Source organism: Plectropomus leopardus, chromosome 1 (genome assembly GCF_008729295.1).
Source record: "Plectropomus leopardus isolate mb chromosome 1, YSFRI_Pleo_2.0, whole genome shotgun sequence".
Lineage (NCBI taxonomy): Eukaryota > Metazoa > Chordata > Actinopteri > Perciformes > Serranidae > Plectropomus > Plectropomus leopardus.
The window spans coordinates 26,268,308-26,283,487 of NC_056463.1; the positions used below are offsets into that span (position 1 = coordinate 26,268,308).

The following is a 15,180-nucleotide window of genomic DNA, read 5'->3' on the forward strand; positions in this document are numbered from 1 at the left end:
TCCAATTTTATGTTTACAGTCTGGTTCCAAAAAAAAATTGGTGTCTACAACGGAATTTCACTGTCATAACAATTGTATTCAGGGTGATTTATTTATTTATTTATTTTTTATAAATCAGCCTTTTACATTTTATTGAGACCCAAATTTACTCATATTCAAGGGCAGGGCTGCAGTATCAGGCTGTCTGCCAGGCATCACTGCAGTCTATGAGTCAGATCTACCCCTCACTCCTTCACAGCTCCAACCTATCATCCAGATATGACTCTGACTCCAAAAAGCTTAGATGGCAACAGTGGCAATGATGCTTTTGACATCATCAGGGTTATTTTCTTAGACATGAAAAAGCTTCTCCAGAACCACAGAAGACATACAATGTTTGTTACCAGCTGAGTAGTACTGCCTTTGACTACTTAATTTTCTTTAACATGTACTGAAAAAGTAGTCGAGTGCCCCTTTAAGTTTCAGTTTCACCCACTCTACACGCCGTTCTGTCTCTGTGTTATTGTTTCTCTGTGATCTTTTCAAAGAGGTTTGGAAATCTGGTAATATTAAATGTCAGTCCTGCTACATTCATTCCAAGGCCTCTTTACCAAAGTCGAGTAAAGTCCATACTGGGTTAAATCAGGGGTCAGGAGGAAGACAGTGAATCCAGGTCAGGTGACACATGTAGACCTTTTCAGAATTGTCTCCTCATGTGATTTCAACCCACGGTACTGCATTTTTAACCAATGAGGTTCTACACCACTGTTATCATACAGTTTGCAGAATAAACCTCTATTAACTGGCCTGAAGCAGAATCGTTGAGTACAGTGCTTTGCAGTTTAATGTTGATTCTTTATCTCTGCATTTAAAGAAACCATTAACCTAAACTCCCAAGAAAAAGAAACAGTGATAACCTCATCATGTCCATTATCTTTTATCTCAAAATTTCCCTTTGAACAACACACATATGATTTTATAACTCAGAAGAATTCGCAGAGGATTGCTTTTTGAAGTAAATGTTGTTTTGTTCCACATAGTGCAGGAGTGACTGCATATTGATGCTTGTTTCATTTCTGCTTCATGTAGAGAGCATGTCCATGGAGAACACAAACTTTCTAGTCCTGTGCACAGCTCACTGACTGCATACACTGAAGGCCTTTGAGGTGTTGCCACTCGTCTCTGCATTTCCCCTCTCTTTGTGCTCTATCCAACAAAAGTAATGATGTTTTTGAGAACAGCTTCCTTTCCTGCCTTTCTCAAAGCGCTGTAGCCCAGCCGATGGCTTGCATTAATACAAGGCTTTTATTGTAAACAGTGGTAGAGCCAACCGATAAGGGAGCATTAGAATTTAAACTGTTTACTGCCCGTTGGCTGTGATTACAGCCTGTGTACGTTCAAGTTGTAAATTCATGAAATGTGATCCGCCACTGTATGAGTTTTTCTACTTTTGATTTTGGGTTTGTTGCATCTTTAGGAAAAACTAAATGCTTTTGTTTGAGCTGCCCATACATGTTTAAAATTGTCAATCATTTTATCTTCAACGATTGCTGTTGCTGAATGTCTTTATTGTCCATAGAACTACCATCTGTCTCACTTCTGCAGTCTTGCCAATCACGTTTCATGTCTAAAACCTAAAATAATCAGTATTTTGGCCTTGAAGCTGGTTGTTCACTGAAACCAACTTAAAAAGCACAAATTACATGTACACATAAAATCAATGGAGTTACAAAAAAAAAAGAAAGATGTAACATGTTGTAGTAGATTATTTGTGTCCCTACTCGCTCCTCTGTGGATTACCCAGAGGCCATCTGTGTTCCTCGCAGTGTTTGGTACCTGGGGGGCTTGTTGGAAACCAGGCCAACCCACATTTGTGTGCCTCACACTACACTGACTCTCTTCTGCACCAGTATTTCAAAGCTGTCTCTGTACATCTCTCTCTCTCTCTCTCTCTCTCTCACACACACACACACACACACACACACACACACACACACACACAGTCTGTCTCTCTCTCTTTCTCGGCTGTGTCCCCTCTGGTATATGGACAGCACATCAATGGGAACATTAAAGGTTACAAGCCTCGACAAAACGACACATTCACAACACCAACCTGACACTTTACTGAACACCCTTTGATCCTGTAGTCACACACACACACACACACACACACACACACACACACACACACACACAAGCTGTCTATCTCAATTCAGGTGTCGTCATACACACTCTCACACACTGCGCACTGTTATGACAAGAAATGGGAATTTTGAGATTTCTACTTAGAATTTTTTTGTAGTCTACCATTCCGAAACAGTGTGTTGTTTCTTTAGTTTAAAAGTCAAAGTTAAATATCACGTACATTAGATAAAGCACCAGGCTTTATGGCCCACAATGCCAATTTTACATCCTACAATCTCATAACCCTTAGCACTTTTTTTCTGAATAATTTTCTCTTTTCAAATTGTGCTTGCCTGTGGCAGTTGTAGTATGGCTAGTTGTGTTAGCCTCCCCAGTCTGCACTTTAGCAGCTGGTTTCCAAGATGGACAGTGTGTCCAAGTCCGATCCAGCAATCCATTATGGCTCACAAGAATGTCCGTACACTAGAGTATATAACTGTTAGCTAACCAGTTCTATTGCCTGATTTATTTGCTTTAATCCTGCAATATTTTAAATCTGGGATCAACCTTGTAAAGCACTTTGTAATTTTGTTTTGAAAAGTGCTTCATGAAGAAAGTTTGTTGTTATTATTATTGTTAGTACTATTATTATTAATAGCAGCATAGATCTGGTTAGCTAACCATTATGGCTCACAAGAATGTCCGTACACTAGAGTATATAACTGTTAGCTAACCAGTTCTATTGCCTGATTTATTTGCTTTAATCCTGCAATATTTTAAATCTGGGATCAACCTTGTAAAGCACTTTGTAATTTTGTTTTGAAAAGTGCTTCATGAAGAAAGTTTGTTGTTATTATTATTGTTAGTACTATTATTATTAATAGCAGCCTATGTATGTATATATTTATTTATTTATTTATATTTTTATTTTTTATGAGACCCAAGACTGTTGAAGACCCAAGAAAGAGAATTGGGTGTCCAAGTTATCATGTGCATTTAAAAAAATATCCCTTCATACTTTATTTTTTGGCACAGGTCATAGGCCTTCAAAAATAATGATGTATTGCACCCTATGTACTTTATATTTTTAACTAAAATATATCTGGAAAATATCAGGTCAGTACTGCTCCTGAAATGTTCCATGACCGTATATCAATCAACCTTTCCACTCTCATGGTTGGGAAAGTTTGAGATATACTTCACCTCAGCACAGAGCCCAGCAGTAATGTTTAAGTGTGAGGCACTGCTGGCATTGGCTACTCACACTTCAGCTTGATCTGTCAGCAGTGAACATAAAGTGAAAGGGCACAGGCCTGTTTCCCTGAGCTTTTCCTGAAAAAAATAAATAAACACACAGAATCATTATGTTGCCATCCTGCATTGCATGGCAGGATATTACATTGCTTTGTGCCATTCTGTTTGATATCTTTATCTTTTTTAAATTATTATGCTCAGTGTGATTGTGTGATTATGTAGGAGGACGGTTATTTGTGCTGTTTTATTGCGCTGATTTGTGTGTCAAGGCCGGTGTAATTCTCTGGGCTTCCTTCATCGTGTCTAATTATACATCAATCTGGTGTCTGTGCTTCGACTTGTTTTAATGCAGACATGCTCGCGGGTGCACAGAGGCAGGCATGCGTAGCTCCAGCTAAGTGCCACTGTAGGTGTTGTTGCCTATAGGGATCCCGTAGTGAGCTGGGCTGGTTCTCTTAGTGACACGAATGCACACAGAGAATACGACTCGAGGAGGAGAGTACATACATAAAACGAAATGTTAACCACAGACACACAGTAAAGAATCAACACTGTGGCGTTTATAAATGAGATGACCGTGGCCTTTTGACCAATTTGTCTCTTTTCTCTACCCCGTAATTTCCCTCACAGCTACCCTTCTGCCAAGTAATTCAAATAAGACTTTTGCACAAATGAGGTGACCAGCTAAACCCATCCAGCCTGTGCCACTGCACTTCTTTTCTTTCTCCCTCAACACCACCCAATCAGCTTCAAGGTTCTCCTAATTATTTTTATTTATCCATTCAAAGAAGATCTCTTGCTCGGGGCTTAATTGGAATGCATGAGGGAAAGAGGTGGAAGTGCTCTAGTGTTTCCCTCCCCTTTATGAATGTAATTGATTGAGCTTTCTGTTTGGAGGACAGTGCAAGACACAGAGAAACAGCAGGAAAATTATTGAATTGTATTGATACTTGTATAAACACATGCAAGTTTGTATTGGCTTAGGAGAGGAGCAAGGCTGTGTCTTCAGCCATGGCATACCCTGCATTGTGCTGGTCGAGGTCACACAGGCAGGCAAACAATGTCTGGCAATTCACCAGTAAGAGCTACAACAACTGAGCCAGAGGTCGATCCAACTGAGAGCATTTAAAGAATGATCAATTTCCACCTTCTGTCTTTATTCACCTGTAATTTGGCTTTTCATGATTATGCTGCAAAGGTGAACTGGAGAAATTACCTCACATGCACACAGCCGAGCTGCTCCATGTCTGTGGCAATGAATAGGTTTTCGGTATCTGCCCCATGAATTTCTGTTTGATATGTCAAACTGACATCGCTGTTCGCCAACAGCAACACTTGCAGATTAAAACACAGGTAATAGAAAGCCCTTGCATTGCAAGATGGTTGCTGTGGTGTTTGATTCAAAACATGAAGTTGGGTCAGGTTTTTCTCTGTGGCGTGTCAGAACTGGGTTAAGTGATGCCCCCTCTTCATATAGCAGCTTGATATATTAATAAACAGATAGATGGCAGGTCTGTTCTGCTTGTTCATCAGGTTACTGTAAACACTCTGTATATACTCTTGCAGAGTGCATTGGTCTTAACAGATGGAGGACTTAAAGGGCGGCCAGTCGTGCACATTTGGCACCCCTCCATGTATGCACCTGCTTGCTCTCTTGTTATGTATGTATACAGGCATATATGCAGGCAGTTTTTCCAGCAGCATCACATTCATACATACAGTCACACCTGCTCCTCTATCTGTTTGGAATAACTCATGAGTTAAGTGCCTTGCTCAGGAGCTGTTTGGAAGATGTAGAAAAAAAGAAAATATTGTTATATGTGCCAGCCCACGCACCGATTTCAGCATGCAGCGCATTTCTGTAGAAACCACTTAACAGATCAAATGAGCCATTATTACTGCAGGATTGAAAATCCCTCAGACATCATTACACAGCAAGCACTTTGGCTATCATATATTAAATTAAACATTACAAAGCGCCAAAGTCTGCAGTTAAAGCCAATAACAACTACAGTCAAGAGAGTCGCCTTGTTGTTATTTCAGAGCAACAAAGTTTCCTTGTTTATTCGCTTTTTCCCTCCTCATATTCCACACAGAATTCGCTGGGTTTTTGATTAGCTGGGTGCCTTGGTACACCACAGTAATTAGGCTGTCAGTCAAAACCAGATGGCTGGTGGCTAAGATGGGGAAGTCGCCTGGAAAGTTTTCAGATGAGTCTCCTGTTTGGGCTTGTTGTTGTGTCTCCATAAACGATTATGGGATAAGAATACAACTTTTAAATACTTAATAAGAGTACTACCTCCTGCTTAACTCTGTTAACTCTGCTGTTTGTTTTAATTAATGTTTCAGCATAATGTCTTACTTTTAATGCATTGCCATTTAATTAATTCATTTGACCAGTTTGAGATCTTTTATGCTCAGTCTAAAATAAACAAGTTTCATCATTAAATTCCTTTTTATTTAGCCATATTAAGACTGGGAAACAGCAATTTCTTTAGTACATTCAGCAAGAATTTTATTCAGACAAAATTCCTCATAGGTTTTTTATTTGAATCAAATTTATTCTAGCAGTGCAATGGCTGTGTTTTGGACTTAACAGTATACAGGATATTGTATCATATGCTTTACTCACCCAGCATCCATCTGTCATTTTGTCTCTTCCCTAAACAGATTGTGTTTGAAGGAATCCGAGGCCCAAGTTTCGAGGGGGATATTGCCATCGATGACGTGTCCATCACCATAGGGAAGTGCAAGCAGGAGAACACTGTAGCCAGCGCAGGTAAGACAGGTAAGATAGACATAAACACCCAGAGAAACACAAAAATGCATCTGTGATTATGTGTTTCCCCTCCTGTATTGTATATGTGTGCAGGCACATTTGGGGAAACTGAAGCCATTATATCACTCTCTTCAAAGCCAGACTCTATTGAGAATAGGAGTGATTGCTCGTGTAAAGCTGCCTTGATCAGTTATTTTTTTGGTTTTTTTGGCTTTTAAAGTGGTTAGTTTAAACTCATCAGAGTCACACAATAACACAAACACTAACTGATGGAGGCAGCGGTACACCAGCTGCTCCTGTGTGCAGCGAGCTAAAATTATTGTTTTTGAGTCCAGTGGCTTTGAAGAGAGAGAGCATAGATCCGGAACTGAAGCCGTTCACAGCTTCCCCGTTAAAACATGGCTGTCCGACGGAAAGTAAAGTTTTGAAAATACTCTTAACATGGCATACACTAAATCTGTTGTAGATTTTTTTTTTTTAAGGTAGGATTTTTTTAGGTTGCTAAAATATGTTTTAATGCTGACCACCATCCACAGCAATTCATTGGTTACTTCTGTGTCGGACTCATAGACTGTATATAAAGATCGATAACATGAAAGCTCCACCAAAGTGTCTCTTTTCAATCTCGTCCACAGCCTGGCATCTGACTGCAGTATAGGTCCTATAGCCCACCCCTCCATGTTAGTGAATGAACAAGGGACAAACTAAAAACTCAAAGTACACGCCAAATACATTTTTCCCAAAGATTGTTTCTGTCACTGAAACTGGTTCATAAAATGGATAAATTATTGAGAATTATTCCATTTTGATGTCTATTTTAACAGGTGCAGTGTCTGTGTCATTGGTTTAGCGGACCAGGAAACTCACAGACCAATTGCATGCATTAAATCATCTCTTGTGACGCTACTCAGCCAATCAAATATGCATTACAGCATTACAAATCCAAGGGAGTTAGATACACAAAGGCTATATTTGTACCAAATTTGGTGCTTTTATTAAAAAACAAACGATAGGTTAGCTATGCCACCCCACTCAATCGCATCAGTCCACCAGGAGAGTTACTTTACTCCATACCATAATTTCTCCTCCAACTCATGCTGACATGCTCGACAAGGTAGGCCAAGGTTTCTGCCTATAAATAGAACACCAGAATACTATTTTGCTGCTTTTAAATACTGTTTGTGACGGTCCACTCTGCCTTCAGGGTGACCCGCAGAGAAAAACAAGTGAGTTTCAGGGAGTGAGTGCATGTCCATGTAAGCATGTGGAGAGAGACTCGAATAGCCTAAAGGGTAGGGGTGTGAAGAGGAGACACAGATAGAGAAAAGGTCAAAGACGGACAGTGACCAAAAGTGTGTTCAAGTGTGAGTGTGTATTAGTGCCGTCTGTGTGTATGAGGAGGAGAGAGAGGGAGAAAGAAATGGTGAGAGAAACAGGTCCAAGAACTGCAAGAAGAAAGAGAATATGAAACTAAAACCTGCCAGCAGTTTAACTACAGTAGAGCTGCCCTCTGCCAGCCAAGACGTGCATACAAACACGCACACACACACACACACACACACACACACACACACACACCGCATAAACATCATTAAATTCTCGTAATAGCCTTCATTGGTTTCTCTCTGTCTACAGACATGCACGGCAACAGCTAGTTGGCACCGTTTTCTTGTTGCACAGTGCCATTGCTGTTAGGTGAAATGAGGACACTTGAAACTGTGAAACTGAACAAGAATCAAACGTGTATTCTACCATGCAATTATCATTACTATAAAAGAATACACAACTGATCTTTTAACCATTTATTCAGCTAACTTATTTGACTGCATGTTATTTTGGCATTAGCCACTGGGTAGTGGACTCCCTTTTAATGAAAATTAAGCCACATTTTTATGTGCAAATAGAGTTACTAGTTTTAATTAAGTAATGTTAATTTTGTTCATATAGTCCAACACGACTCATGGATTTGCCATCTGTGCAGAAAACGGCACCCTCAATTCTGATTTAAAACAAAAGTCAAAACACCTTTTAATTGAGTAAAAAGGGAAAAACCTTAGGTACAGAGAGCAGAGGGGTACCCACTTCCAGAAAGGACAGACATGTAATAGATGTTGTATACAGAGTTTAGTACAAAAGGTTTAATGTAGCAACATGGTTTTATTATTAGGACATACTACACAATAACATTAGAGCCATGGAAACAACACAAAAAATGAGAAAGTGAATTATTAACATCCTGCTTTTACCTTCTTTTTCTTCTTCAACCCCCAGTTGTGAGACGCCTGCGTATGTGTGCGATCTCGCACATATGTGCATGTAAAGACACTGGCGGATGGAGTGAATAATGGATGAAGGTGTAAACAGGAAGAGGAAAGCTCTTGAGCTCTGCGTGTGTGCGCGTTTTGGCGTGTGCATGTGTGTCCTGCAGGTTTTGTGAAGGCAGAGACATCCAGTGCTGACAGATGGGTTATTATCAGGCAGGCGACTGAAGAGCCTTTGCTGTTGAAAGAAACACAAATGCGTCTGTCTTGAGTGCAGATTCTGGAGTTTGCGTTTTCCTCTAACTCATACTCCATTGATTTCATCATACCTTTCATCACAAATTGAGTTTAATCCTTCTCTAATCCTCACTTTACCTCACAAAGTCACTCATACCACAAATTACACTCAATGCAGAATCTAATATGGAATAGGAAGTCTTGTGGAGGAGTCTCATAAGGTAATTTTTACACTAGCTCCATTTTTGAGTGTGAAACAAATTTCTTGGGTAAGGTGCTCTTCATATAGGTACAGGTATTTTAGATGGATGGATAGATGGTAGATAGATAGATAGATAGATAGATAGATAGATAGATAGATAGATAGGATAATTAAATGACAAATAGCTTAAAACAGACATGCATGGTGAGGTAGTGCTTTTGAATACACAAGTACAAAGCAGCAAATAACATCAATAGGAGCTTTGATCAGTAAGTTGTCATATGGCTTGTTGTGTGTGTGAGAGAGAGAATCAGTATGTTTCTGAGCCAGAGTGCACAATATGACACTTTGCTGCTGCTCGCTGCATGTCATATGATCTGGAGGGAGAGTAGGTGAGCCTGGCAGTGTCACACAGCCAACACATCACATGTGCCACCCACATTCATGCACACAATGCATACACACTAACTGATACAAGTGGTTTTTCATACTTACTGTATATGTAGGCACATACACATGCACAGGGATGCTCACAAATGACAACAATAGCATATGCATTCTCACACTCACATGCACACACATTTACTTCAGGTTAATGCACGGGGCACGGTTTTCCTACAGTCCACCAAAAATAAAGGAATATGTCCTCTGACATGAATCGAGTCCTCGCTATAGTGGCATTTATGTGTGACAAAAAAAGACAGAAGAGGAGGAGGAGGAGGAGGAGGATGTGGATGCGGTTGTGGCAGAGGAAAAAAAGGCCAACTTGGCAAGCCAATTTTGCAAAAAGAGGTCAAAGTATTGATTACCATCTACTAGCACTTAACAGTGTTGCACTGTACAGATCCAGCTCATGCTTAATTTCTATTCACTGGTCAGTAGAAGTAGGTCTTAACAGCAGTCACACAGTGAGATGGTTATCCCAAAATTCTGACATTCAGAATTTTATCCCAGGCTGTCATTGATTGCAAGACCATGACAACTGCCACTTTTGAACCTCTCTCACTGTGCAACGTAGGACCACCATTTTAGAGCCACAACAGACGATATTCTTCCTGTCACATTATGCATCTTTTATCTGGGACAGCTCAAAATCACACTGTATACCAGGCTTTAGTTGTAATTTTGAATTTATGACTACCTCTGATCATTTGGAGACCATTAGCTAAACAGACAGCTTGTTTTTTGTTGATGTTGTTGTTAGCTGCAGCAAAAAGAAGCAGGTGTTGAGACTCAGATGAATGTGAGTGGATGAAAATGCCAGTGCACTGTCTATACAGGGAACCACCCACCACATACACACATGTACAGTGAAACACAAATACATTTTATACCCCTACAGTAATCCATTTTCTTTCAACTTCGTTTTAATTCCACTACAGAGCCAATAGATGTATGATGTATACATCTGTATCATTCACTGCTCCCTTACAATACTTAATGCATGGATAGATAGATAAATAGATAGACAGACAGAGAGAGAGAGAGAGAGAGAGAGAGAGAGAGAGCGAGGATAGGACAAGATAGGATACCGTAATCTTTGTGTGTGTGTGTGTGTGTGTGTGGTGTGTGTGTGTGTGTGTGTGTGTGTGTGTGGTGTACAGATCAAAGCTATATTATAAATATTGATTTTCTGCCTGGAGGACGGACCCTTGATATGAAATCATATTGATCTTTTTAATACAATACCTACTTTTTATTAATGAAACTCTGTCTTTGAGCAGCATGCATGTGTGATTTGTTTCTGCATTTTTGTAACAATGTGCATACAGTAAAAGAGAGAGTTCACTGTATGCACGTAAAAGAAGAGAATGAGTGTGTTTTTGTATGCTCCTTCTGTGTGGGATTTTAAGATTTTAACAGAAAACAAAATAAATAGGAAGTCTTATCAGTGAATGGTCTGAACAATCAAATCACACCTCAGAAGACGTGTGTACTGCATCTTCAAACTGCGCATAAACAGTAACAATGTGCAGGGGAAAAAATCGAAGAAAAACAATCCATCACATATTGGTGATGATGACATCGATTGCAACTTCTTTTTCTCATTAATATCTCAAAGCTGTCATGACAAAGTGAAGCATCTCAATGGTGAATCTCTGTTTCTCTTACTTGTTTACTCATCCGCCCCCTCATTCTTGGTTCTGTCTCTTTCCCCGTCCATCGTTTTCCGCTCAACTCTTTATTTCTTCCCTGACAGTCTCTCGCTTTTCTCCACGTGAGATCATAAAACACAGACCTGTTTTTTTTACAACCCTTATCCTGCTTTCAACATTGGTAACCTGGTTTGGTATTGTTCAAATAATGCTTCTTGTTACACAACAGAAAACTCTAAACTCTCTGCCACACCAGGGCTTTTTCATTTCACATACCTCTGCAGTCAGCCTCAGGCTTAAAAACAGCCTTAGGCCAAAGAGATAAATATATACATGTACGGTTATCTACTTAGCCTATGGTTAATGTTATGTCAAGGTGAGATTGTTATTTATAAAATGCAGTTTAAAAGGGACAAAAATATTATACATCACATTTACACCTTCTGATAAATACAGTATACAGTGTGTTCAGGAGGAAGAGTTTGTACTTTGATGACACACACACACACACACACACACACACATATATATATATGTTTAGATATGAAAAGAAATATTGAATTATATTGCTATTTTAACTCATTGTGGTCAATAATGTACATAAGACCTCCAATGCACTTAAAAATATATGCAACTCAATAATACTTATACTACTTACACTTAAGAGGAAAACATGCTACAACAAATACTTGACAAAGACATGTCACAAGTTATGCTGCAGATTTCAATTTTAATCACAAAATATAACAATTAAAATATAGTACGTTATTATTCATTAAAGTATTCAGCATCACATTAGAATCGAAAGCTCCACCATCAACATGCAGTAAGTGAATTTAAGTGCATTGTGCTAAAAATTCCTCTCTTTCACTTTTCACTTTAATTAAACATTTGATAGTAGGACTTTTACTGTGTGGGTTTTAATAGTTTGACCTCATCTGGAAAAACCTCATTTGAAATCACTAAATCTCCCTCTGAAAGAAACACCTGTTGCGGCTGCTCACAGTCAGAAAGACGGCTGAAATAAACTAAGAGGATACAGTCATTTTCAAAAGGGCATTTTAACCCCTGCAAATGTAGGTATATCATGGATTTACTTAGCGGGTGTATTTTGAGGGCAGTTCTTTATTAGTGTCATAAATTAGTATGGCAAACTTTTTAAGGTGCAATAGCAGACACTCAAGGTAGGGCGCCCTCGACTCTGCGGAGCCCTGTACCTCCTTGGGTCCAGGAACAAAAGTGTTCATTCCAAAAGTTACATCCCCATGTTGCATCTCTGGTCTCTCTTTCTTCATCTGTTGATGGACGTCTCGCCACTGTTGCAAGCGTCAGAGAATCCTCACCTACTTATGTAAATGACTACGGCGTATCTAGATGCAGCAGCCAGTAGCTCCTCAGATCCTTCCTTCTTTTTTGCCATATTTTTCTGTTTTTTGGACTCCATGCCCCCCTCTGCTGAAGAATGACTTTTCTACAATAGAGAAGTCATTATCAGCATCGGAAAAAGTTGTGTGGGGCTTGGTCTGAATGCAGCAGACCACAAGAGGATCCCCACCAATAGCATATGCCAAGCAGCCAGTCAGATCAGAGGGGAGAAACCAAACCGAAAGCGCCAGACGAAGAGAGAGAGAAGAGCCAGCATCAGGGCGAGGCTGACCCGACTTGGACCAAGAGGTGTTCCTCTACCAAGCCTTCTTCTGGCTAATGTCCAGTCACAGGAGAATAAAGTAGATGACATGCGGTTGAGGCTCACTTAGCAATGGGAAATCAGAGACTGCTCTGCGCATATTATGACAGAGACATGGTTAACCCCTAACATCCCGGATCAAGCTATTGCACTGGATGGGTGGACCTTGTTCAGACTTGCCGGGACACAAGACTCCAAAGCAAATTCAAAAAATGCACTGCAGGAATTGTATATGCCACCAGCAGAAACGTGACCAAGTCGCCAGGTGGATTTTTCATAGGCCTGGTGATTTTAAGCAGCTCATCCTTCAATCCCACAGTACAGATTTACAACAATAATACAGTTAGTTATTCTTCATAATTGTCTTGTTGTTGTTTATTGATGTTTAAAAAATCTTAATGTACTGTCAACTTTCAAATGTTCATATTTTACATTTCTGTGTGCTACAGATGATCAGAAATTTGATTAATTTTTATACTGTTTTTATGTTATTGTTTATTGATATTTAAAAAATGTTTAATGAATTCTAGGGCAATTGATGGCTAGTGTAAGCTTTTATGATTTTTTGGCACGCCTTTAATTTTAAGTATTTTACAAAAATAAAAGACAGATGGAGAGTGAGTAATCCACGTGTCTGTGGGAACGTCACCATTTAACCAGTTGGAGTCCTGAATAAACAGCAGAACCTGGCAACAAGGCATCCATCAGTATTTTATGTAGGAAGCAATAAGACGCTTTTTTTTTTGTCTGTTTCCATAGTTCTGATCGGTGGATCACACTCACTCCCATTGGCCAGCTGGCTTACCTTTGGCCTCTCCTGCTTCCTGTCGCTACTCTACAGATGATGAGCACTTCCTGCAGCACCACCTGTCTGTATTGACAGACACTGCCCTGACTCGCGCTCTTCTTCTTCTCTCTCTACCCTTCTCCCTGTCCTCTCCTCTACTTCTCTGAATCCCTAACTGTCTGTCCCTCTCCCCTCATTGTCTTTCTATCCTTCATGCATCCATCTCGTCCTTCTTGCTTAGATTAATGGTAACACAAAGTCTTTGTCTAGTTTCTCCTTCTCTGTTTTCTTTGAACATTTCCCCCCTAGATACTCAGTATAACCAAGTGACGCGCATACTGTATTTAACGTGAACATACTTAATGATCTTTGTCACTTTGTCACCGTTTCCTCTCCTTCATCAACTTCCTTCATCCATACATGCACCCTCTCATGTATCTCCACTCCCTTGGACCGCAATCCTCAACGGCCCCTCCACCCTATTCCCCAGACACACCAAAGTGTCGGACACTCTACCAAAGATGACAAAGGACCTGAGGGAATAAAACGAGGGAACAGGAATTCCAGGAAGAAAGTGAAAGAGTGAGAGAGAGAAAGTGGGTAAAATCCTTCTTTCTCCCAAGGACCATCTCCCCTCTGTCCCAACCTTCAGGACCATGGGAGCTACTGAATGACAAAGAGATGGACCAAGAGAAGAACACTGATAAATGAATGAATGATAACCGGATAAATTCTGAGGAGATAACGAACCAGAAACAGAGGGAAAAAGAAGTTTGCTCCTGGTAGCCTCTCTGCTTGCCCTCTGCTTGCCACAAGAGACGAACCTCAGTGCGGATTATACGTGTACATTTATCTCTCTATATATTAAATATAACAAAGTTTAAACTAAAACACAACTAGGACAGTGGAGGACTTTACAAAGTGAAATTAAAGAAGCACAACATTTATACAACCTCTGCTGATCCTTTGGGTTTTATTCTACCTATTATGTGATGTTGCAATTTGTCAGACCTATACCTTTTTGATATTTTGCTTTTTTTTTGTTTTGTTTTGTTAAAGGCGTTATAAGGGGTCAAGGGCAATGGGTAATTAAGTATTATATTAATATTTATGAGAAGAAGAGAAGATGATTTGTGGTCCAGAATTGAGCACGGGGAGGGAAATGTGAGGATGACCCAAGTTACCTGGATAGAAACCTCAACTTTTCTTCACACATAGTGAACACACACAGACACATACAAATACATCGTTTTCCTTGCTGACATCGCAGCCAGGCAGTCAGCTCACCCTCTGCCTCAAATACATGTCTCATCTCTGAATGACCCAAAAGGAAAACCATGGATGCTAGATGCAGTTTTCGTATTTCTGCTCCCTTACCATGAACTTCCCATCACTGGACACCATGACTGAGATGATCCGTATTGATCAACAACGACGGAAAAGCTGGACATGTCTCTAATGAAGAGCAAAACACAATGTGGTATGTGAGGGCAGAAAAGAGCCTGGAGTAAGTTTAGTTCTTTCTCTACAGGTTATTGAATGTTATGTATGAATTCCCCATACACTTCTTTCACACGAGTGAAAGATGAAGAAGATTGTCAGTATCTGGCGGGTGTGCAGCGTGGATTGCATATCAGATTCTCTGTCATTGTTTAAATAACGTTGAATGTCTGTAGTGTAAACAGTTTTTCATAATCACATAGATATGATTGTTAAAGTTAAGCAATACTCATATCTATAGATCTATATACAATAGTTTGTGATTGCTTTGAGG

At 39.8% G+C, this 15,180-nt stretch overlaps 1 protein-coding gene across 1 annotated transcript in view; it reads left to right on the forward strand.

The window, feature by feature from the left end:
• Nucleotides 1-14,846, forward strand: part of LOC121943399 (MAM domain-containing glycosylphosphatidylinositol anchor protein 1) — a 203,372-nt gene extending 188,526 nt beyond the window's left edge. Inside the window, exons 17-18 of the mRNA XM_042486927.1 lie at nucleotides 6,028-6,145; nucleotides 13,379-14,846. Of these exons, the coding sequence (XP_042342861.1) occupies nucleotides 6,028-6,145; nucleotides 13,379-13,464 (204 nt within the window). The 3' untranslated portion in view covers nucleotides 13,465-14,846. The remainder of the gene's footprint in view (nucleotides 1-6,027; nucleotides 6,146-13,378) is intronic.
• The last annotated feature ends 334 nt before the right edge of the window (nucleotides 14,847-15,180 follow it).